Below are 22,483 nucleotides of genomic sequence, written 5' to 3'. Positions count from 1 at the left end.
CAAGTGGGGGAAGAGGAGAGAGAGAGAGAGAGAGAGAGAGAGAATCTCAAGCAGGCTCCATACTCAGTGTGGAGCTCAACGCACGGCTCCATCCCACAACCCTGGGATCATGACCAAAGCCGAAATCAAGAGTCGGACACTTAACCGACTGAGCCACCTAGGTGCCCTGCCCCTCATGTATTTTTATTAAAAGTTTATATAATGACCAAAACTAATAGGTAATATCTTGCATTTATTGAGGATTTCCCTGTGTTCCAGGGACTGTCCCATGCGCTTTACATGAATTAATTTACAGCATCCACATAACAACTCTGTGAAGTAGGTGCTATTGTTTTCCTCATTGTACTGATGAGGAAACAGAGTCACGGGAAAATGTTTGCTGAATGAGGAGGAATGCCTGTGTGCTCCTTTACATTTTGAGGGGGACTGCACTGTGACTTTGGGTTGAAACTGCAAGGAGGTTGTTCAGATTGGTGGGTAAAGGGTGATAAAATGAAAATGAGCTTTTGAATCACTCACCTGAGTTAATCTGTATAGTTCCAGCAGTCTTGCCATGGGTATGTATGGACAGTGCCGACTGAGGTCCCCAGGTGGAGCAGGGATAGGAGCGTGAGCTCAGCAACTGTAGTTGGATATTGGGTTTTTGGACCCTGTCAGGAGGCATGTGGTTCCCTGAAGGGCCCCTGAGATGAAGCTTCCAGACCTCCAGATGGAAAATCCTAGAGTGAGATTGGGTAACCGATGGATGTCTCTGTTGATTTCCTCAGTCACAAAGAAGAAAACCCAAATTGCCCAGTAACACCAAGCTGTGATTCTTAGTAAACAACAACAACAACAACAAAAATACAAATCAAGTTTTAGAATTTCCTAAAACCTACTCATATCTTTACAGTCTTTTAATGAGGTTTTTTTTAAATGTTTTTGTTTATTTTTGAGACAGAAAGCATGAGTTGGGGAGGGGCAGAGAGAGAGGGGGAGACAGGAATCAAAGAGGGCTCTGCGCTGACAGCAGAGAGCCCAGCTCGGGGCTCGAACTCACCAGCTGTGAGATCATGACCTGAGACGAAGTCAGACACCCATTCTACTGAGCCACCCAAGTGCCCCATGAGTCTTTAAAGAAATATGTCCACAAAGAGTCTTTGCTTTCTTTGGGCGTGATGACAATCACTGAATCTCCTCCATTCCAGCTCTCCAGTCCAGATGATCCCGTCTAATGTGTTCAGGGCAGGGATCAGGGTGAGGCAAATGAAGCAATCACCTTGGATGCAAAATTTAAGAGGCACCAAAAAACTCAGTAATCAAGAGAAATAATGTTTTAATGCAATATTTTCTAAATCAAAATTAATGCAAAAAAGTCCATGAAAAACAAAATATCAGACTTTTAGATAAGACAAATTGTTGTTTGCTTGTTTTATAATCCAGGATTATTGTGAATTTGGAAATTATTTCTAATCAGCTCATGGTTCCTGGACCATGAAGCCATCACATCCCACTCTGTACAGGTTGTCATTTTTTTTGGTCATTTTTATCTATCTATCTATCTATCTATCTATCTATCTATATTTTTATTTTTTAAGTAAACTTGATGCCCAGCAAGGGGCACAAACTCACAACCCCAAGATCAAGAATCACATGCTCTACTGACTGAGCCAGCCAGGCGCCTCTATAGTCATTTTTTCTTAATTATGGAGATTTTATTAACTTTTCCAATCTGATTCAAATCACGGGAAGATATTTTGATAAGTGTATATAGGGGCATATATGTTTCTTTTTGCTTCAGGATCCAATATGGCTTAGAATAGTACTAGATGGATACTAAAATTTTTTGAGTGACTCAAAAATCAAAACAAAATACAGTAGAGGGTGGCACTCTACCCCTGCTCCATTCACTTCACTCCCTCCAATGGCTACATATAATTTTCTTGTGTACTCTCCCAGTTTTCTGTTGTTTGTAAAAGTAGCCATACACAGAGTACCAACCTTTGCCTTTGTTGATTTTATTGTGTATCTGCTTTGTACTTTAAAATTTCTTCTCTTTATCATATATTTTCTTTTACTTTGTGTTTAAATTTGCTTCCACTTTTAGTCTTTCAGTGGAAACTGAGATGATGGACTTTCAACCTTTTTTTTTTTTTAAAGTTTATTATTTGAGAGAGGGAGAGCACAAGCGGGCAAGTGTTAGAGAGAAGGGGAGACAGAATCCCAAGCAGGCTCTGTGCAATCAATGCAGAATGCGATGCGGGGCTGGAACTCACAAACAGTGAGATTATGACCTGAGCTGAGGTCAAGAGTCAGAGGCTTAACTCACTGAGCCACCCAGATGCCCCTCAACCTTTTTTTTTTTTTTTTTTTTTTTGGTAACATTTATTTATTTTTGAAAGACAGAGAGAGACAGAGCACAGGTTGGGGAGGGGAAGAGAGAGGAGACACAGAATCCAAAGCAGGCTCCAGGCTCTGAGCTGTCAGCACAGAGCCCGATGCAGGGCTCAAACCCACAAACTGTGACATCATGACCTGAGCCAAAGTTGGATGCTTAACCCACTGAGCCACCCAGGCACCCCTCCTATTTTTTTGTTGTTGTTGCTGATTTTTTTAAATTTATTTTTGAGACAGAGAGAGACAGAGCAGGAGCAGGGGAGGGGCAGAGAGAGAGGGAGACACAGAATCCAAAGCAGGCTCCAGGCTCCGAGCTGTCAGCACAGAACCCGACGCGGGGCTCGAACTCACAGACCGTGAGATCATGACCTGAGGTGAAGTCGAATACTTAACTGACTGAGCCACCCAGGCGCCCCACCCCTCCTCTTATTTTTATTGATCTCTACTTTCATCAAATGTAGTAGAGAATATTCTAAGTCCTTTAAATTTACTGAGCCTTGCTCTAAGGCCCAGTGTACAATCTAACTTGAACATTTCATGTGCACTTGAAGGGAATGTGCACTCTGAAGTTGCTGCATGTTCCTTGTGTGTTCTATAAAGCATATATGCCATTCAATTCAAGACGGTAGACAATATAGACATATTGTTCAGCTCTTCTAAATCTTTAATGTTTGTTGTCTAGATATTCTATCAGCTGCTGAGAATGGAGTGTTATAATTTCCAATTATAAAATTGTGGATTGTTCTTTCTTAAAATTTAGTTCTGTCAGTTTTTACTTTGTGATTTTGGAAGCCCTGATATTAGGCACATATTATATTAGTAAACTTAAAATGATCTTATTTATAATATTAACACGCCACATCTGTAACATAGTTACACATTATAAGATTTACCAACCTTGATGAATTGACCATTTTATCATTATAAAATGTCCTCTGTTTATGATGATACCTTCTTGAATTCTATTATATGTGATATTAACATATCCAGCTTTCTTATGATTAGTGTTTTCATTGTGTATCTTTATCTCTTGAATGTTCACCTGTGTTTCTGTATTTAAAGTGTTCCTCTTTTAGATATAGTTGGGTCATTCTTTATTCAGTCTGACAACCTGTCAGTTTTATTTGGAGTGTTTCTTTTATGTTTAATGCAATTGCTGATATGGCTGAACTTAGGTCTCCCAGTTTGCTGCCTGTTTACAATTTGTTCTGTGTCTCTCTTCCTCCTTTCCTGCCTTCTTCTGGGTTAAACATTTTAAGTTTTATTTATTTAGGTAATCTCTACACCCAGTGTAGGACTCAAACTCACAACCCCAAGAGTCGCATGCTCCCTGACTAAGCCAGCAGGCACCCCCCTAGGGTTAAACATTTTTTAATATGTGATTTAATTCCTCTACTTGCATTATTATTTAATGGGTATTCTTTAGGGTTACAGTATCATCTGTAATTTCTCGTAATCTCTTTAGCATTACTACTGTTTGTCATACTAAATGTAGAAACACTTTTTATTTACCTTTCCTTCCACCTACATCCCTTGAAGTTCAGTATTAATTCGTGCACACAACTAAATTTTATTGTAGTTTCAGGAAATTCTAAGATACAAACTATACAGTTGGAGTCAAAAGTTTAACCCTTTGAAGTTCCCTTCCAGTCACCCTGTCTCCACTCCTGATTTTGGTCTTTAGGTTCTCCTCTTGTTTCTTATGGTTAATATTTGCCACCATCGGGCCATGGGTAGCAAGCACAATATATGATCCTTGTGGGCAGAAGAGGTTGAGAAAGCTTTAAGCAGGCTTAAAAGAGCACATTTAGCAAGGGTAAGGGGCCAGAGCAGAAGTTAGGATCAGGCAGCTCAATTTACACAAAGTCAGAGAAAACAGAAAAGGACCAAACAAAAGGATCCAATGTCAGGTAAAAGAAAAGATGACATTATATCATTGGCAAGAGAAAGAAAAGGCAGAAACAAGGACACAGAGCGCTCCCGAGAATGAACGTGGGTTGTTATTATCCTTCCTTATTGACTTGATCCTTGTGCACTAAGAGCCTAGATCAGTGGTTCTTAATCTTGGCTGCATATTGGAACTACCTGAGGAGTTTTTAAATTCCTGATGCCCAGGCTACACCCCAGGCCAAATTTAATCAGAATCTCTAGGACTGAGACCCAGGTATTTTTCAGATGATTTCAGTGTACACCCAGGATTAATAAGCAATGGTGTAAATGTTTGCAAATGTTCAAGTGAACAAGTGGAGTGCAGGGACAGAGAAAAGGAGGATTTCCTAGGCTTAGATATTTTTCTTCCTCTTTTTTTTCCTAGAGAAACATCCTGGTGATTTTCCTCTATGGGATCCTGATCCTCCACACTTGGCTTCAGGTTGAAACTACTATTTAGAGAGCCATCAGCCTCAAGTACTGTTAAGTCTGCTGCTTGGATTAGTTTTTCTACTGATATTAGATGCTTAGCTCCTGACTCTCTTTTCTCTGACTTAACCAGAACTTCTCCTTCTGTGCTCCCCTAGGAATTCTCCACTCTTCAGCTTCTTGGGTTCTGTTACTATACCTCTTGTCCTCTTCCCATACCTAATACCATTTCAAGGAAGAGAGCTATTTTTTGCATGATGCAGCCTCATACATTTTTGTAGTACCCTGTAATATTTAGAACACAGGTCTACATGATCAGTAGAGAATACATAATTCTTTTTCTTTTTTTAATGTTTACTTTTAAGAGAGAAAGAGTGCCAGCAGGAAAGGGGCAGAGATAGAGGGAGACACAGAATCTGAAGCAAGCTCTAGGCTCTGAGCTGATGTAGGGCTTAATCTCATGGAGTGCAAGATCATGACCTGAGCTGAAGTCGGATGCTTAACTGACTGAGCCACCCAGGTGCCCCTCTTTTTTCTTTTTTTAAGTAAACTCTGCCCAACATGGGACTCAAACTCATGACCCCAATATCAAGAATTGCATTGAGCCAGCCTTATTGAGCCAGCTGGGTGCCCCAAGAATACATAACTATTTCATGAATTTACTGCATTCTATTCATCATGAATTTCTTTATGTTGATAAAAGGCTGAACGCACACTGAAGGTTTTCTCACATTTCTTACATCTGTAGTGTTTTTCTCCTGTATGGGTTTTCTGATGTTGAATAAGAGATGAACTCTGACTGAAGGCTTTGTCACAACCACTGCATTTATATGGTTTCTCTCCAGTATGAGTTCTCAGATGCTTTGTAAGAGATGAGCTCTGGCTGAAGGCTTTCTCACATTCTTTACATTTGTAAGGTTTCTCCCCAGTATGAATTCTTTGGTGTCTTATGAGAGCTGAGCGATCACTGAAGGCTTTCCCACATTCGTTACATTTGTAAGGTTTCTCCCCAGTATGGGTTCCTTGATGTTGAATAAGAGCTGAACAGTAGCTGAAAGCTTTCCCACATTCACTGCATTCATATGGCTTTTCCCCTGTATGAGTTCTCTGATGTTGAGTGAGGCCCGACCTGTCACTAAAGGCTTTCCCACATTCTTTACATCCATAAGGTTTTTCTCCAGTATGAACTCTTTGATGTTTAATTAGGGATGAGGTATCATTGAAAGCTTTCCCACATTCCTTGCATTTATAGGGTTTCTCTCCAGTATGGATTCTGTGGTGTTGAATAAGGTATGTGCTTTGGTTGAAGGCTTTCCCACATTCATTGCACTCATAGGGCTTTTCTCCAGTGTGAATGATATGATGCTGAATGAGGGCTGACCGATGACTGAAGGCTTTCCCACATTTGTTACACTCGTAAGGTTTTTCTCCCGTGTGAATTCTCTGATGCTGAATAAGTGATGAGCTCCGACTGAAGGCCTTTCCACACTCAGTACATGCATAAGGCTTCTCTCCAGTATGAATTCTCTGATGTAGGATAAAGGCTGAGTAGTAACTGAAGAACTTCCCACATTCATTGCACTTCCAAGGCTTTTTCACTGAGTAAATATTTCGATGTTTGATTGGGTTTGAACTTTCCCCAATTTCATTACAATCCTCCACAGTGGTTTTGTTGTGTTTAATTATGGCTTCCCTTAAATTTTCCTTCTGGTTTCCTTGCTGCCTTTCTAATGTGCCTTCACATTGCCAGGCTTCTATCAATCTGGAGTCCCAGGCCTCAACCTTTTTAAGTCTTTCTATTATCAGCTCTCTTTCGGAGGACACTTCTTCATAAAGTTCTTGCTTTGAAAAAGATTCTTTAGTAGTTTCAGGTATAGATTCGGAATCTGAAATAAATAAAAAGTACACGTATTTTTGTTTTCTCTGTGATGAGAGAAAGAAAACTGCTGAGTTAGCAAGAAGAAAATAAAACAAAAATGATGCTTTTGAAAAAGTGTTTATTTATTTTTAGAGAAAGAAAGATCCAGAGAGAGGGGCAGAGAGGGAGAGACAGCTCCTTGCTGTCAGCGCAGAGCCCAGCGTGAGGCTTGATCCCACAACTGTGAGATCATGACCTGAGCTGAAACCAAGAATCAGATGCTCAACCAACTGAGCCACCTAGGCAACCCCAAAAATTATGCTTATTAAACATGTTTATTAGAATGTTTTCAGAAAGCACTTCCTGGCAGTGGCAGAGGAAGTGTCAGAAAATAACAGAGATGGGAGAATGAGTAATATAAGGCACAATAAAAGGACAATGAGGATGCTGTACTTAAGAGAGTGGAAAACTGAGCAGACTAACCAGAAAGGAGGATATAAGCAGGTGGGATGAGAATAAATGTTAATATAAAACATCTAGAGAAGGGTGGAAAGATGAAAACACAGGTTGAGATTAGACAGTTTTGAAAAAGTATAAGACAAAAAAAATCATTTATAATAATCACCCAGAAACAACACTTTTGACTTTTTAAATAGTTCCCTCTGGTCCCCCAGAAATAAGTCAGAGAAAGACAAATATCATATGATTTCACTCATATGTGGAATTTAAGAAACACAACAGATGGACATAGGGGAAAAGAAGCAAAAATAAGATAAAAACAGGGAAGCAAACCATAAGAGACGCTTAAATACAGAGAATAAACTGAGGGTTGCTGGAGGGGAGGTGAGTGAGGAGATGGGCTAAATGGGTGATAGGCATTAAGGAGGGCACTTTTTGGGATGAGCACTGGGTATTATATGTAAGTGATGAGCCACTAAATTCTATTCCTGAAATCATTATTACACTATATGTTAACTAACTTGGATTAACAAAGAAAGAAAGAAATGCTCTTATAGGCAGAAGGTGATTGATACAAGTCAAAAACTTGTATCAATGGGCCAAACTGACCCACCACAGACCAAATCTGGCCACTCTCACTTGTTTACATATTGTTTATGGCTGCCTTCATGCTACAATGGCAAAGTTAACTAATTGCCAAAGAGTATATGGCCCACAAAGCAGAGAATGTTTACCATCTGGTCCTTTATAGAGAGAGTTTGCCAACCCCTGATCAATATAAAAAATGAATAGTGTTGACAATGGCGTAAATGAAAATAGATATAAAATTAATTTTTTTCTTACTAAAAATTTTTTTTATGTTTATTTGAGAGAGACAGAGCATGAGCAGGGGAGGGGCAGAGAGAGAGAGAAACATAGAATCTGAAGCAGGCTCCAGGCTCTTAGCTTTTAGCCCAGAGCCGACACTGGGCTGAAACCCATGAACTTTGAGATCATGACCTCAGCCGAAGTCAGAAGCTTAACCAACTGAGCCACCCAGGGTCCACCCCCCCTTTTTTTCTTATTTTTAATTACTCTAAGAGATAATTGACTGTCAAACAAAAATAGTAGCAATATATTGTGATTTTATAGTGTATGTAAAGGTAAAATGCATGAGAACAATTATACAAAGGTGGGAGAGAGGAATTAGAAGTCTCCAGAAGTAAGGTTCTTATACCAGACATGATGTGGTATAATATTCTTTTTCTTTCTAATAAATGTTTACTTATTTTTGGCAGGGGAGGTGCAGAAAGAGAGGGAGACAGAGGATCTGAAGCAGGCTCTGTGCTGACAGTAGAGAGTCCGATGTGGGGCTCAAACTCAGGAACTGTGAGATCATGACCTGAATTGAAGTGGGACGCTTAACCGACTGAGCCCCCCAGGTGCCCCTGGTATATTACTCTTTAAAAATATACTGTGATTGGGGTGCCTCGGTGGCTCAGTCAGTTGGGCTGCCGACTACAGCTCAGGTCATGATCTTGTGGTCTATGAGTTTGAGCCCTGTATCGGGCTCTATGCTGACAGCTCAGAGCCTGGAGCCTGCTTCCGATTCTGTCTGCCCCTTCCCTGCTTGCTCTCTGTCTCTCTCTCTCTCTCAAAAATAATAAACATTTTAAAAATTAAAAAAAATAAGAGAAATTAAAAAATAATAAAAATATACTGTGACTGGGGTACCTGCATGGCTCAGTTGGTTAAGCGTCCAACTCTTGGTTTTGGCTCAGGTCATGATCTCATGGTTTGTGAATTCGAGCCCTGCATTGGGCTCTGCGCTGACAGCACAGAGCCTGCCTGGGATTCTCAATCTCTCTCTGCCCCTCCTCTGCTCTCTCTCTCTCTCTCTCAAAATAAATAAATTTTAAAAATAGATAACTGTGATTAATTAAAGAAGCATTTGGGAACTCTAGGACAACCATTAAAAGAACTTTAAATAAGGTTTAATGGTAAGCTAATTGTGGATATAAAATAGAGTAAAAAAAAATATGCAACCAAAAAAGTGAAAAAGAAAGAAAAATGAATAAGGAATAGATGGAACAAATAGCAGACAAGTAGCTATATGTAAGATTTAAATCCAACTATATGGGGTGCCTGGGTAGTTCAGTTGGTTAAGCGTCTGACTTCGGCTCAGGTCATAATCTTGCAGTTCGTGGTGCAGCCACTCTGGAAAAGTTTGGAGGTTCCTCAAAAAATTAAAAATAGAACACCCTATAACCCAGCAATTACACTATTAGGTGTTTATCCAAAGGATACAAAAATGCTGATTTGAAGGAGCACATGCACCCCAATGTTTATAGCGACACTATTGACAATAGCAAAATTATGGGAAGAGCCCAAATGTCCATCAAATGCCGAATGGATAAAGAAGATGTGGTATATATATACAATGGAATATTACTTGGCAACCAAAAAGAATGAAATCTTGCCATTTGCAACAACACGGATGGAAATAGAGTGTATTATGCTAGGTAAAATAAGTCAGAGAAAGACAAATACATGATTTCACTCATATATGGAATTCAAGAAACAAAACAGATGAACACAGGGAAAAGGAAGTGAAAATTAAGATAAAAAACAGAAAGGGAGACAAAACATAAGAGACACTAAATTCTATTCCTTAAAAAAAAAAAAAAAGATAAAATGAATGATTGCAAAAAAAAAATTGACCACATATGTGCAGGTCTATTTCTGGACTATCTATTCTGTTCTATCGATTTACATCTATACCAGTACCACACTGTTTTGGTTACTATAATTTTATAAATCTTAAAACCAATGTAATAAAGCTATCCTTTTTCAATACCAGAAATGTAAACTTTTACTTGCCAAAAGAGAAAAAAAAGCCCAATTCTGAGCCCAGAGTGATCAGGGATCTCCTAGGAGATCAGGGCTTTCTGGATTTTAAGCAAAACTATGGCATTTTAGATGCCATGAGTTATAGAGGAAGTTTATGTCCCAGTAAGCAGTTTGCATTACAAAATAATTTCCTTACCCCAAAATACCAGGCTCCCACAATTCTCCACTTTCATATCAATGCCCATGTACCTTTGGGCAGAATTCAGCTCTTCTTCCTCCACATGACTGAAGTCCATTTCCTCATCCTTGACTGTCACCAATTCCTGCAAGAACAAGCATATTCTTTAATTTTTTTTATGTTTATTTATTTTTGGTAGAGAGAGACAGAGCACAAGTGGGGGAGGGTAGAGAGAGAAGGAGACACAGAATCGGAAGCAGGCTCCAGGCTCTTAGCTGTCAGCACAGAGCCCGATGCAGGGCTTGAACCCATGGACCGTGAGAGCATGACCTGAGCTGAAGTCAGACGCTCAACTGACTGAGCCACCCAGGCGCCCCAAGAACAAGCATATTCTTATAGAACTTGGGGAGGAGAACAATCTATAAGAGACAGTATTTTTTAATATGACGGTTAAACCTTTATTTTAATGGAACAGTCTAAGATTTCTATGTATTAGTCTGTATTAGGGAAAATAATAACAGCTAACACTTATATTTTCTATGTGCTGAGCACTTTGAACTACCTCTTGTAATGATAACTTCATGAGATAAGTACTATTATTAACAGTATTTACAGATGTGAGGATCAGATATGACATCTGGACCCAGACAGTCTGGCTCCAAAGCTATACTCTTTTGGTTCTTTTTTTTTTTTTAATGGAACAACATATTTTATTTCATTTCATTTCATTTTACTTTACTTTAGAAAGAAGAGCATGAGTAGGAGAGAGGGGCAGAGGGAAAGAATCTTAGGCAGGCTCCATGCTCAGAGCAGAGCCTGATGTGGGGCTCAATCCCCTGACCCTGGGATCATGACCTGAGGTGAAATCAAGAGTCAGACGCTCAATCAACTGAGCCACCCAGGCACCCCATATACTCTTTCTTTAAATTCAAGTATAGTTGACATAAAGTATATTAGTTTCAGGTGTACAACATAGTGATTTGATAGCAAAGCTATCCTCTTTCCTATATTTTTCTGTCTCTCACATATTTTACTAAATAAATCTAATATAAATTAACCACTGGGGGTTGTCTGGGTGGCTCAGTCAGTTGAGCGTCGGACTTTAGCTCAGGTCATGATCTCACGGTCCATGGGTTTGAGCCCCCGCGTCGGGCTTTGTGCTGACAGCTCAGAGCCTGGAACCTGCTTCGGATTCTGTGTCTCCCTCTCTCTCTGCCCCTCCCCTGCTCATGTTCTGTCTCTCTCTCTGTCAAAAAAGAAAAATAAATAAATAAAAATAAAAAAAATTTAACCACTGAATGACAACCAAATGTCAATTACTAATTGCACTTAGTTGTTGTAGATGGGGTAAGTCTCAGATATGTAATTTATACTGATTCCTGAAATATTCTGAGATTTTATAGAGCTTCTGCTTGATATCCTGAATGTATACAGACAGTCATGCTGTTCTTCCTTCTCTGTACTAGCGGCATGACTTTTAGATTTATCTAGTTATCTTTTAGTAATTGCAGTTGTTCTGAATGAGTAGATTTACTGATTTTATGTTTTTTAAGTTTATTTACTGATTTTGAGAGAAAGAGCATATGCACATGAATGGGGAAGGGGCAGAGAGAGGGGGAGAGAGAGAATCCTAAGTAAGCTTCATGCTGTCAGCACAGAGCCCAGCAAAGGGCTCAGTCTCAGGAACTGTGAGATCATGACCTGAGCCAAAATCAAGAGTCGGATACTTAACCAACTGGGCCACCCAGGCACCTGAAATTTACTTTTTATGTATGTATGTATGTATGTATGTATGTACGTATTTTGGATTTACTGATTTAAAAATAATTTTTTTATGTTTTTTATTTATTTTTGAGAGACAGAGCATGAGTGGGGGAGGGGCAGAGAGACAGGGAGACACAAAATCCCAATCAGGCTCCAGGCTCTGAGCTGTCAGCACGGAGCCCAACATAGGGCTCGAATTCACGAACCATGATTTCATGATCTGAGCCGAAGTTGGACGCTTAACCTACTGAGCCACCCAGAGGCCCCTAAAAAAAATTTTTTTTAACGTTTATTTATTTTTGAGACAGAGTGTGAGCAGGGGAGGGGCAGAGAGAGGGAGACACAGAATCCAAAGGAAGCTCCAAGCTCTGAGCTGTCAGCACAGAGCCTGACGTGGGGTTCGAACCCACAAAGCATGAGATCATGACCTGAGCCAAAATCGGCCACCCAACCGAGCCACCCAGGCACCCCCACAAGATTTTATGTTTAAGTAATTTCTACACTCAACGTGGGTCTCAAACTTACATCCCTGAGATTAAGAATCGCATGCTCCACTGACTGAGCCAGCCAGGAGCCGCTGTGAGCCTCAGTTTTACTGTGAAATAAACATCACTCCTAACTCACATGATTTCTTGTTTAAAATAAATGAAGCTATGTTTGAAAAGTGGCTCTAAATGTTAGAGTTCCCCAGAGCTCAGTTGTTAGACATCTTCTCTTCTCCATCCATTCTTACATGCCTATAAGCAACCTGTTATTTCTCCCATCTTAAAAAAATAAAAAATAAAAACCCTCTTTGGTCTTGCTACTGCTTCCCGCTATCACCCTATTTCTGTCCTCTGCTTTAGCGTAAAACTCTCCAAAATGGCTGTCAGTCATCCCTGCTTCCAACTTCTCTCCTATTCTCTTCTGAACCCTTTCCAATCAGGCTTTCATTCCTACAACTCCATGACACTGTTCTTGGCAGTGACCAGTGATCTTCATATTTTTAAATCCAATGGTCAATTCTCAGGCCTCATCTTACTTGACTTAGCAGCAGCATTTAAAAGCTGATCACTCCCTGCTCCTTTTAAACACTTTCTCCAATTGTTTACCAGGATGCCAAACTTCTGACTTCCTACCTCACTGGCCACACTGGCCACATCTTCTCAGTATCCTTTGCTGGTTCCTCTTCATCTCCCTGATCTCACAGTGTTGGAGAGCTCAGTCATAAAATCTCATCTCTTTTCTATTCCCTTAGTTTTGTGATTTAAAATACTGTTCACACAGACTACTACCAAAATCAGTGCTCAAGCCTGAGCTCTCCCCAGACCTTCAAGTCTTCAAAGAAAAATTACTTTGGTTCAGTTCTCTAGTTGGGATTGCCGTGGACCTCCAAAGCAAGATGAAAAAAGCAAATGACACACTGTGAACTCCAAGCTAAGATTTCATATGAGGAAATCAAAGACTTGCCTGGAACTCAACAGGAAGGAGCTCAACAGTGGGTTCCATTTCTTCCGTGTTCTGTTTTTGGGGCAGACAAGCATCCTCGGTAGTAATGGCTGGAAGGACTAGAGGGAGAAGAAAAAGCTATGAAGGAGGTAAGCTCTATTTCCCCACTTCCAAATTCATTAGGACAAAAGTTATCACAAGCCAGGTAAATTGTATGCACAGGGCCCACTTGACTTCACTCAAAAAGGTGGGATGAGGGTACAATAAGACGATAAAGTGAAAGTCTCTTGCCCAAAAAGCTAAGCTTATAGACCCACAATACATCAACCTTTTATAATAGCCTAACGGGGTGGAAAATGGAATATTCTCTCTTCCATGGCTGCAGAGGGAATGTGGATGGGCACAGGAGTGCTGGAAGAGGAAAATGGGACTGGAGAATGTGTCACAAGGAGCCTGCTTCGTGATTTCCAAAATTGGTAGCTTACTGAGTTTCTCTACTTGCGGACATGTCTGCTTCCATTTCCTTTCATGCAGGGGCATCTAACCTTTTAATTCTCATCAAAGGTGTTTCTCCACTTGTCCCCACTTTCAAACTTCATGTTTATTTCTGTAATTCTTACCTTCTTCCTCAGCTTCAATGGTCAGATAATCCATGATTAGATTCTCTTTTTTTGTCCTGTTATTGCTATGATTTCTCCTTTATTCGCTGTTTCAGATGAGATAAACATGGACTTTCCAACAATACATAATCTGCTTCTTTGTGAAAATCATTCAACTCTACTCTGAAGTTCTGGAGAGAGATTTTGAAGTTAGGCTTGCCATCCTCTGGAGTTGGTTCCTGCTCCCTGGAGCATCTTCCTCTCTATCTCTATTCCTAGGAGGCTTATTCCTATGTGTTTAAGTCTTAGGGCCTCAGAAGTAATTCTTCTTTGCTTGTAACCTTTATTATTTAGGCTAAATTAGTCTCCACAGCTAGAAGAGCATTCTCTAGAGTACTGATATCAGTCACTATATGCCAAACCAGGGCAAAACCAGGAGAGAAGCAGTGAGTGCAGTGAACTGTGAGCCTCACACCTGGCTCCAGACTGTGCAGAAACACCCAGGAGACCCTAAAGCACACAACTGGCCATAAAACAGCCTGTGATTATAGCATCAGGTAACTATACAAGCAGGACTCCCACAGTTCATTCATCCTTACTATTCATAGAGACAGGCAGTTGATAGATGGGGCCTGTATACAGCTGATTCCTAACCTTTTTAAAAGACCCTGAAAATGTACAGGCCAGGATTCCCTTGCATGGTCAGAGCGAGAACAAAAGACTTCAGTAATAACTGACAGTAATAACTGACAGTAACTGGCAGACAACGTGGGTTCCCTCATGTCAAGGAAGAAAAACTAAACTTTAAACCAGGCTGAATGACCAGGAGGAACAAAACGAGTCGGTACAGCCTAAGGGGACAAGCTGACGCAAAATTCAACAGAATTTGCAAAAAACACACCTGCAGCACATCCTGTTGAATGGCTGCCACATCTTGATACTCCCACCATAAATAATTTATTAACCGTATCCTGCTTGCACTTGAAATGCTTGTTTTGGGACTTGAGCCTGACCAATCTTTGTAAAGGGCACGGAACTTGTGGTTTGTGCCCGTTTAACCGCAGGCTTAATCCTTCCCCTTGGAAGCGTACTCTTGGCTTGTAGCCAAAGGCTGCGTCCTTTGGGGAATGAGTAAGACACAGACCCCACTTTTTTTTCTTTCTGTCCCAGGAGTTCAGGTTAAGGCTCTTAGTGCAGTGGCAAGATTTAAGGCCCAAAACGGCGGGAGCAGTCGCGCTCCCACCGTCCCCCGCTCGGCCATGCCCCCTCCACGCTCCCGGACTCCACTTCCCAGAGGGCTTAGGGGCAACCGCGCTTCCCGGACGCCTCCTAGCTCAGAACTAAAGCCTCAGACCCGGCTTGCCTCCCAGCCGGAGAGAAGCGGGAGGGTTACGCACAGCACCGGGGAGCGGGCACAGGACAAGGGCAGGGCCCGGCCCTTTATGCGCCGGGCCGGAACCTGAGAGCCTGGCCCGGGCTGCTGCGGGAGGCACTGCAGCCGCGCGCACGGACCGGCGGGTCGCCGATGCCCGCGCCTCAGGGTCCAGCTTTCTCTTACCCTTGGACGCGCTGCCCACTCGGCTCCGGCCACAAGGCGGGTCCCCGCCGGGCTGCGCTCTGGGAAAGACGGAGGGGAGGACGGAGTCGCTTTGCGGACACACGGAGCTGTGGGGGAACAAAAGGCTCGAGCCTGAGGCTCCGTCTGGAGTCGCATCTGCGCACTTGGAGGCGACCGCACCAGGTCGGGGGTCCCGGCGGAAGGACTCCACTTCCCAGAGGGCTCGGGGGACATCGGTGCCTCGGGGGGGGGGGGGGGGGGGGGGGGGGGGGGAGGGGGGGGGCTCTGGAGAGCGAGGGGAGAGAACTGCAGGCCTTCAGTGTCCACCTTAAAATGCAGATATTTCCCCATCTGATAGGTCTCCTTTCTGAATACAGTGAGAATCTGTCGTTTAAAAGCTCCAAGTATTTTCAGTGTTGGATTATTAATTGGTGGTGGTGTGGGGATACACCTGTTACACAGTCTTTTTCCCTAGTATTTCTCGTTCTTACAATAAAGCCCCGAGTCTGCAAACTCACTGCTAGTGATTTCGTTGAAAGCATTCTGATAAGTAAAAACCACAGGCAGGGGTGAGAAGCCATTGTCCTGGTTGATATAAAATAAACATGAATAGGAAGGAATTCACAAGGAAAAGTTAGATGTGAGAAAAGGCAAGTAGGGAGGTTGGGCTTTGAAGTGGGGATTGTGCCGACCTGGAGTTTATGAACATTGGTACTGGATGGAAGTCAAAGAGCAACCAGAGGAAAGATACTTCTTTTTCTCTGTTTATAAAGGCTCGAGGCTGTAGTTCCAGTTCTTCACCAGGAGAAACCAGTTGTATCACAAGTGTCCTTGCAGTCCAAATTACCAGCCACCTGAATAGTTCCTCCACATCTAATCGTGCCTTTCTCAATCCATTCTATTCAAGACAGCCAAAATGAACGTTTAAAAATTAAATCTGGGGAGGGGCGCCTGGGTGGCTCAGTCGGTTAAGTGTCTGACTTCGGCTCAGGTAATGATCTGACGGTTTGTGAGTTCGAGCCCGGTGTCAGGCTGTGTGCTGACAGCTCGGAGCCTGGAGCCTGCTTCGGATTCCGTGTCTCCCTCTCTCTTTCTGCCCCTCCCCTGCTCGTGCTCTGTCTCTCTCTGTCTCAAAAATAAATAAAAAAAATAATAAGAAGAAGAATTAAATCTGGGGGGCTCCTGGGTGGCTCAGTTGGTTAAGGGTCTGACTCAGTTTCAGCTCAGGTCATGATCTTGCAGTTCATGGGTTCCAGTCCGCATCAGGCTCCGCACTGATCGTGTAGGGCCTGTTTGGGATTCTCAGTCTCTCCTTCTCTCTGCCTCTCCCCTGCTCTCTCTCTAAATTTAAGAAAAGAAGAGAAGAGAATTAAATCTGTTTATGTCGCTTTCCTCAGAACCCTTCAGTGACTTCCCTCTGCTCTGGAATAAGACAAACTCCTTAGCACAATTTATAAAACCCTGCATAATCTGGCTGTGCCAATCCTGAATTACCTGCTACTATCTTCCTTTCATTCTCGAAACTCCTCTATTACATAGGCTTTTTAGTAACTCACACATCCCAAATTCTTTGCTGTCCTTTACACATTCCTTTTATTTAGAATCTCTCTCTACCATCCTTCAGATTTCAGTTCAAAGGTCACTTCAGGGAAGCTTTCCCTGAACTCCTTCCCCTTAATTCGAATTGATTTTCTCACAGAGCCTTGTTCATTCTCTTTGTAGACTTGCCACAATGTGTAATTATACATTTATTTTTTCCTGCTACATTTTTAATGTATACCTTCCTTACTTGACTGTAAGCTCCATGAAGACAGAGACGATGCATATTTTGTGCATCACTGTCCCAGTGTCAAGCACAGATCCTTGTCAACAAAGTTGAGTGCTGAGAAGATGTCATTCCACGATTATGAATCCCAGCTTCAGCTAGGTCCTAGCATAATTTAGCAGTCCTTTGTTTATCCATAGCTATCTCCTTTTATAAGTGGTTGTCTCCCCTTCTGACTCCATTCTGAGCAGCCATTCCAAATACTGCTTTACTAAACTCTACTTCATGACCAAGCCCTCTCTCTTAGTCAATGAGTTCACCACCATTTATTTCACAGAACAATGACAGGTTTTCAGGGAGGAATAAATCCAACTTTCAGGTAAGAATAAATCCAACGCATAAAACTTAATTTTATGCGTCTACTTTAAGACTAGGGGGTGACAAGACAGTTGGTAAAACATTTCTTGGTGTGTCAGTGAGGATGTGTCTGGAAGAGATTATAATGCATTTGAATTGGTAAAGAAGATGTTCTCATAAATGCTAGTGGGCATCATCCAATCCATCAAGGGTCTGAATAGAATAAAAGGACAGAGGAAGGACATATTTGCTCTCTCTGATGGAGCTGAGACATCCATCTTCTGCCCTTGGACATTAGCACCTCTGGTTGTTGGGTCTTCTGACTTGGACTGGAATTTACACCATTAACTCCCCTGGTCCTAGGCGTGGACTGGAACCTATTACCAGCTTTCCTGGATCTCTAGCTTGCAGATGGGACTTCAGCCCCACAATTGCAGGAGCCAATCCCTAATCATAAACCACATTTTATCTATATATTTCCTATGGGTCCTGTTTCACAGGAGAATTCTGACTAATAAAACTTCCCTGTACTCAATCCCAAAGTCATGGAGTATCTAAAATATTTGGGAATGGGGCGCCTGGGTGGCTCAGTCCATTGAGTGTACGACTTTGGCTCAGGTCATGATCTCTCGGTCAGTGAGTTCTAGCCCTACGTCGGGCTCTGTGCTGACAGCTCAGAGCCTGGAGCCTGCTTTGGACTCTGTCTCCCTCTCTCTTTGCCCCTCCGCTGCTCACGCTCTGCTCTCTCTGTGTCTTAAAAATGAATAAACGTTTAAAATTTTAAAAAATATACATTTGGGAAGTGGAAGGAGGCACCGATTACATCAAGGGTGTCTTTCCTGAGGTGTCTCTTAACCACGCCTAGAGGTATTACATTATTGTTCAAAATCTTTGCTGCCCCTCCTTGCAAGAGGACCATACTTTCCTGGCCAGTTGAATTCAGGCTTGGATCTGTGACTTGCAATAACCTTCCCTTGAGGGAGAGAGCCATCCTTTTCTGTTTAAGAGTCAGAGTCTAGTCTGCCATTTCTTTTCCCTCTGCCATGAGACTCAGAATATCTCATATAAGACTGTTCCATCAGCCTGGGTTCTGGAGTGCAGACATGGACAGCCAGCATGAGTAGGAAAGACACCCTGCTTGTTGTCACTGAGAATTTTCAGGTTGTTTGATTCTATAGCATAACCTAGCTCATACCTTCAGAGACGCCTTCTGAGCACTTTTAGGGCAATACTTCTCAAATGAATGTATGCTTGTTTATCTTGTTTTGTTTTATTTTTTAAGTTTATTTATTTTGAGAGAGAGAGCAGGGTAGGGGCAGAGACACAGGGAGAGAGAGAATCCCAAGAAGGCTCTATGCTGTCAGCATGGAGCCCAAACTGGGGTTCAATACCACAAACTGTGAGATCCTGACTTGAGACAAAGTCAAAAGTCAGACCAACCCATTCAACCGACTGAGCCACCCAGGCACACCTATCTTGTTTTGTTTTAAATAATGAGGGAAAATAATTTTCCCATCAACATGTTCCCCAACATAATCATAACAGGCAGCTTTAGGTCCTTTAAGCTTAAAATACAAAATACAAATAAAAGCTTAACTGCAAAATTTTAATAAAGATGATTAAATTAACAGGACATCTTTCTGCAGTGTGATGTGCAGATACTCATGATACTACCGCTGTTCATAAAGCCTTACAAAGACAGTGAATACACTCTGACTGAAGGCACTTCTCAGCTTGAATCTAAAAACCACAGACAAGGAACACACAATATACACAGAAATGATCCAGGAGTGGTTGTCACAGTTTTTTCATAAAAAGCAGATTTTACTGTTTCCCCTGATTCTAATACATGCAGGTTTCTTTTACATTTGCATATCTCTGATATCCAGAAGTGCCTTACAATTGTTGGTCAGGTGTCACTGGTGAGTAGTCGCCACATCATGGATATCAACAGCATGGAAGAAAATCCCAGAGACAACAGTGGAGCATACTTAAGAGTACTTAAGAGATGCCATATTACCAATACGCTTGGTAAGAGTAGCCAGAAAAATACCATGGGAAAACATGGGCACAGACAACATTGAGTGGGAAAACGATTCAGAAAAACAGAATTCTGAAGGTGAAGAGTCTAGCAATGCCTTCATCATTTTACTCTCCTTTTTTATGTGAGTATAAGAAAAGAATATATCATTAAAGGGGCGCCCGGGTGACTCAGTCGGTTAAGTGTCCGACTCTTGATTTTGGCTCATGATTGACGAGACAGAGCCCCTTGTTGGACTCTGAACTGACAGCACAGAGCCTGCTTGTACCTACTGTACCCTGGGGACTGAGTTTGAGCTTAGTGTCTTCTCCCACATGACGTTTGAGTTGGTGATTTTTGTCAACAGTTCTCCCATTTACTCTTTTTGTTTGTTGTGTTCAAAGTTTCCCCAGCTGACTGTTTTCTTCCCCCAACTGGGTCCCAACCAAGGCCATGATTTCTGTGACATTATTTACCATATCTCTTCTGCCTTCTTAGTAGGGTGCTCTTAGTCTTTCAGAGACAAGGGTGCGATAATAGTTAAGTACTCAGTTGTTGGGGCACCTGGGTGACTCAGTTAAGCATCCAACTCTTGATTTTGGCTCAGTTCATGATCTCACGGTTCATGGGTTCAAGCCCAAGTCAGGCTCTCTGCTTAGGGATTCTCCCTCTCTCTGCTCCCTCCCCCACTCATGCTCTCTCTCTCTCAAAATAAATTAAAAAAACAAGTAAACATATTTTACTCTTTAAAAGAAAAAGGTAGCAATTGCCTTCTTTTTAAAACAGAACAAACCAACCACATAGTCCTGCTCAAAGGTGCAGTTCAAGAACGCTCTGTGTTAACAGCTGGAAGAGAGTCCCCATTCCCACCAGGTGGTCGCCTTGATGTTTGCCTCCCTCTTGGGTCGTTTCTGTCACGTGTACAAATCTTGTCAGACATACAAAGAGAATGGTACTTCCCTGAAAGTCTGGTCTGTTTTGTTCTCTGGCCTGTCCCCAGCTCCTACAACAGTGCTTGAATATCCTGGAACATTTTGTGTGTGGATTATGCTATTATGATTATGCAAATGTTTGGGAAATGAATTAGGAAAACTGCTCTGAGTCACTGTAAAAAGGGGGAAACCTTCAGAAGCAAAGAAACTCACCCACAGCAGTGCCTAAGTTTCTCTTCACAGAAGGCAAGGGATGATGGGGGCGGGGTGAGGGGGAAGGTGTAGGTCAGGTCCAGGCATTTGAACTTAGGGAAAGGAGGGATGGTCAAAGTTGACTGTTTCTAGGCATATGACTTGGGGAGTCAGTTCTGCAGGTCCCTTCCAGGAATGGGAACGTAGGGAGGGACAGGGATGACAGGTCAGGTCCCCGCGCCACTTCTGTGTCCTCTGAGTAGGACTTGGCTCCAGCTAAGAACCCAGAATGCTCCCAATCTGAGATCCCAGGAAGATGATTGACCTTCATGTGAATTTCCTTCCATTTGCTCCCACCCGCTTTCCCTGGGTGGGTAGAATTTCACCTAGCGCCTGCCGCTTCTGAGGACGCTCCTGTGTCAAAAGAACTCTCCCCAGTTCACTTCACATTCCTTCTGAATAAAATTTGTTCTAGGGGATGCTAAAACCTGAAGTTCTTCAGAAGAGGCGGGCCCAGCAGCACTGTGGGGGATGGATAGCGGTACCTTCAAACCTCCAGGGAGCGGAGGCTGTTTCTGAACGGTGAAGGCAAGAATTCTGAGGCACGCTCCCCTCCTGTTTACCTCTACTTTACGGACCTTTTCATCTTGCTTTGTATATCTCCATAACGAAAGGACCAGAAGCCCAGAGAAGCCCAAACTGTCTGGTGCATGGATAGGAAATATTAACCCCTGCAACTGAGAACTGAGGAAATTACCAGATGTTAAATACACGAAGAGGATCTGGTGCCAGCACCACGGTAACGCATCTCACTGGCTCAGAAGGTTGCGTGTTCACATCACTTTAGCTTCAAAGCAAGTGCTATGCTGTCGATTCCAAGATTTCATCAGGCATTCACAACTTTAGAAGCAGTACCTAGAGTGCTGCCTGGCTCATTCAGTAGAGTGAGAGACTCTTGATCTCAGGGTCTTGAGTTCAAGACCCATGTTGGGTTTGGAGATTACCAAAGAAAGAAAGAGGAAAAAAAATACCTAGAACATTTTTTTTTAAGCTCAGCAAAGGACAGACTTTTAAACTGAAAGGGGAAGTGAGGCTGGTGTAATGAAAGCTTAATCATGATACGTCCACCTCGATCTCTCTTTCTGCTGGGTTTCTCCTTGCTCTCAGGTCATGGCAACTGGTTTGTATCTGAAACCTGATAGTTTCAAATCTCTACTGGAAGGACGATTTTTAATGAATCCTGAATTAAAAGGTGGTAAATGCCAGGGCAATTTCCACTCTCAGAAAGTTCAAGAACAGTATCCTCAACATAATACATTTTGAACCAACCTCACAGTATTTTCTCTTTAACCACAATGTTCAGAGACTTTCGACAGGAAGCTCAAACCATGAAAACTGTGTGTGTGTGTGAGCTTGTGGGGGGTGGGGGAGGGTGGGAGAACTGGAAAACCGACATCTTCTTCAAAATGACACAAAAGCAACCAGAGAGATTGTGCCATGCCTGGCTAGCGACCCAGCAAAACTACTTTTACACCAGAGTGAATTCATTAGGAAAGTCTGCCCTGTTTTAATGTCTTCTCTGAAGCATAGTCCCGATAAGGATAGGGACACAACGACCTATATGTCTGCTCCTGTGGGGGGTTTTCCCTTCCAGGTCATCCTCACCCTTCAGTTTAAGTGCCTGTCCATTGCTGAGTTGTTCCCAAGAAGTCCCTTTGGACTAAAGAAAAAGAGAAAGCCCAAGGTTGAGAGGTAGCAGACAGACGCTTTCGGTATTGATTCGGGTGGCCAAACAGAAAAGCCACAGCTG

The 22,483-nt window shown here is 42.3% G+C and overlaps 1 protein-coding gene across 4 annotated transcripts; it reads right to left on the bottom strand.

Annotated features, from left to right (window-relative positions):
• Positions 1 to 5,261: 5,261 nt before the first annotated feature.
• On the bottom strand, positions 5,262 to 15,598 carry LOC122209555 (zinc finger protein 501-like). 4 transcript variants are annotated; one of them, XM_042921507.1, is made up of 5 exons: positions 15,408 to 15,598; positions 13,871 to 14,040; positions 13,272 to 13,369; positions 10,077 to 10,203; positions 5,262 to 6,620 (listed from the first exon to the last, which is right to left on the bottom strand). In XM_042921507.1, the coding sequence occupies exons 2-5, from the start codon at positions 13,902 to 13,904 to the stop codon at positions 5,404 to 5,406; spliced, it is 1,476 nt and encodes a 491-aa protein (XP_042777441.1). In that variant the 5' UTR covers positions 13,905 to 14,040; positions 15,408 to 15,598; the 3' UTR covers positions 5,262 to 5,403. The 4 variants fall into 4 exon arrangements, with proteins under 4 accessions (XP_042777441.1, XP_042777443.1, XP_042777442.1 ...); XM_042921509.1 differs by lacking the exon at positions 15,408 to 15,598 and adding an exon at positions 14,994 to 15,087; XM_042921510.1 differs by having other exon boundaries at positions 6,534 to 6,620; positions 10,130 to 10,203.
• Positions 15,599 to 22,483: the final 6,885 nt, after the last annotated feature.

Source organism: Panthera leo, chromosome E3 (assembly GCF_018350215.1).
Source record: "Panthera leo isolate Ple1 chromosome E3, P.leo_Ple1_pat1.1, whole genome shotgun sequence".
Taxonomy (NCBI): Eukaryota; Metazoa; Chordata; class Mammalia; order Carnivora; family Felidae; genus Panthera; species Panthera leo.
Note: the sequence above shows the minus strand (reverse complement) of the source record. Positions and strands in the feature narration are given on the sequence as shown.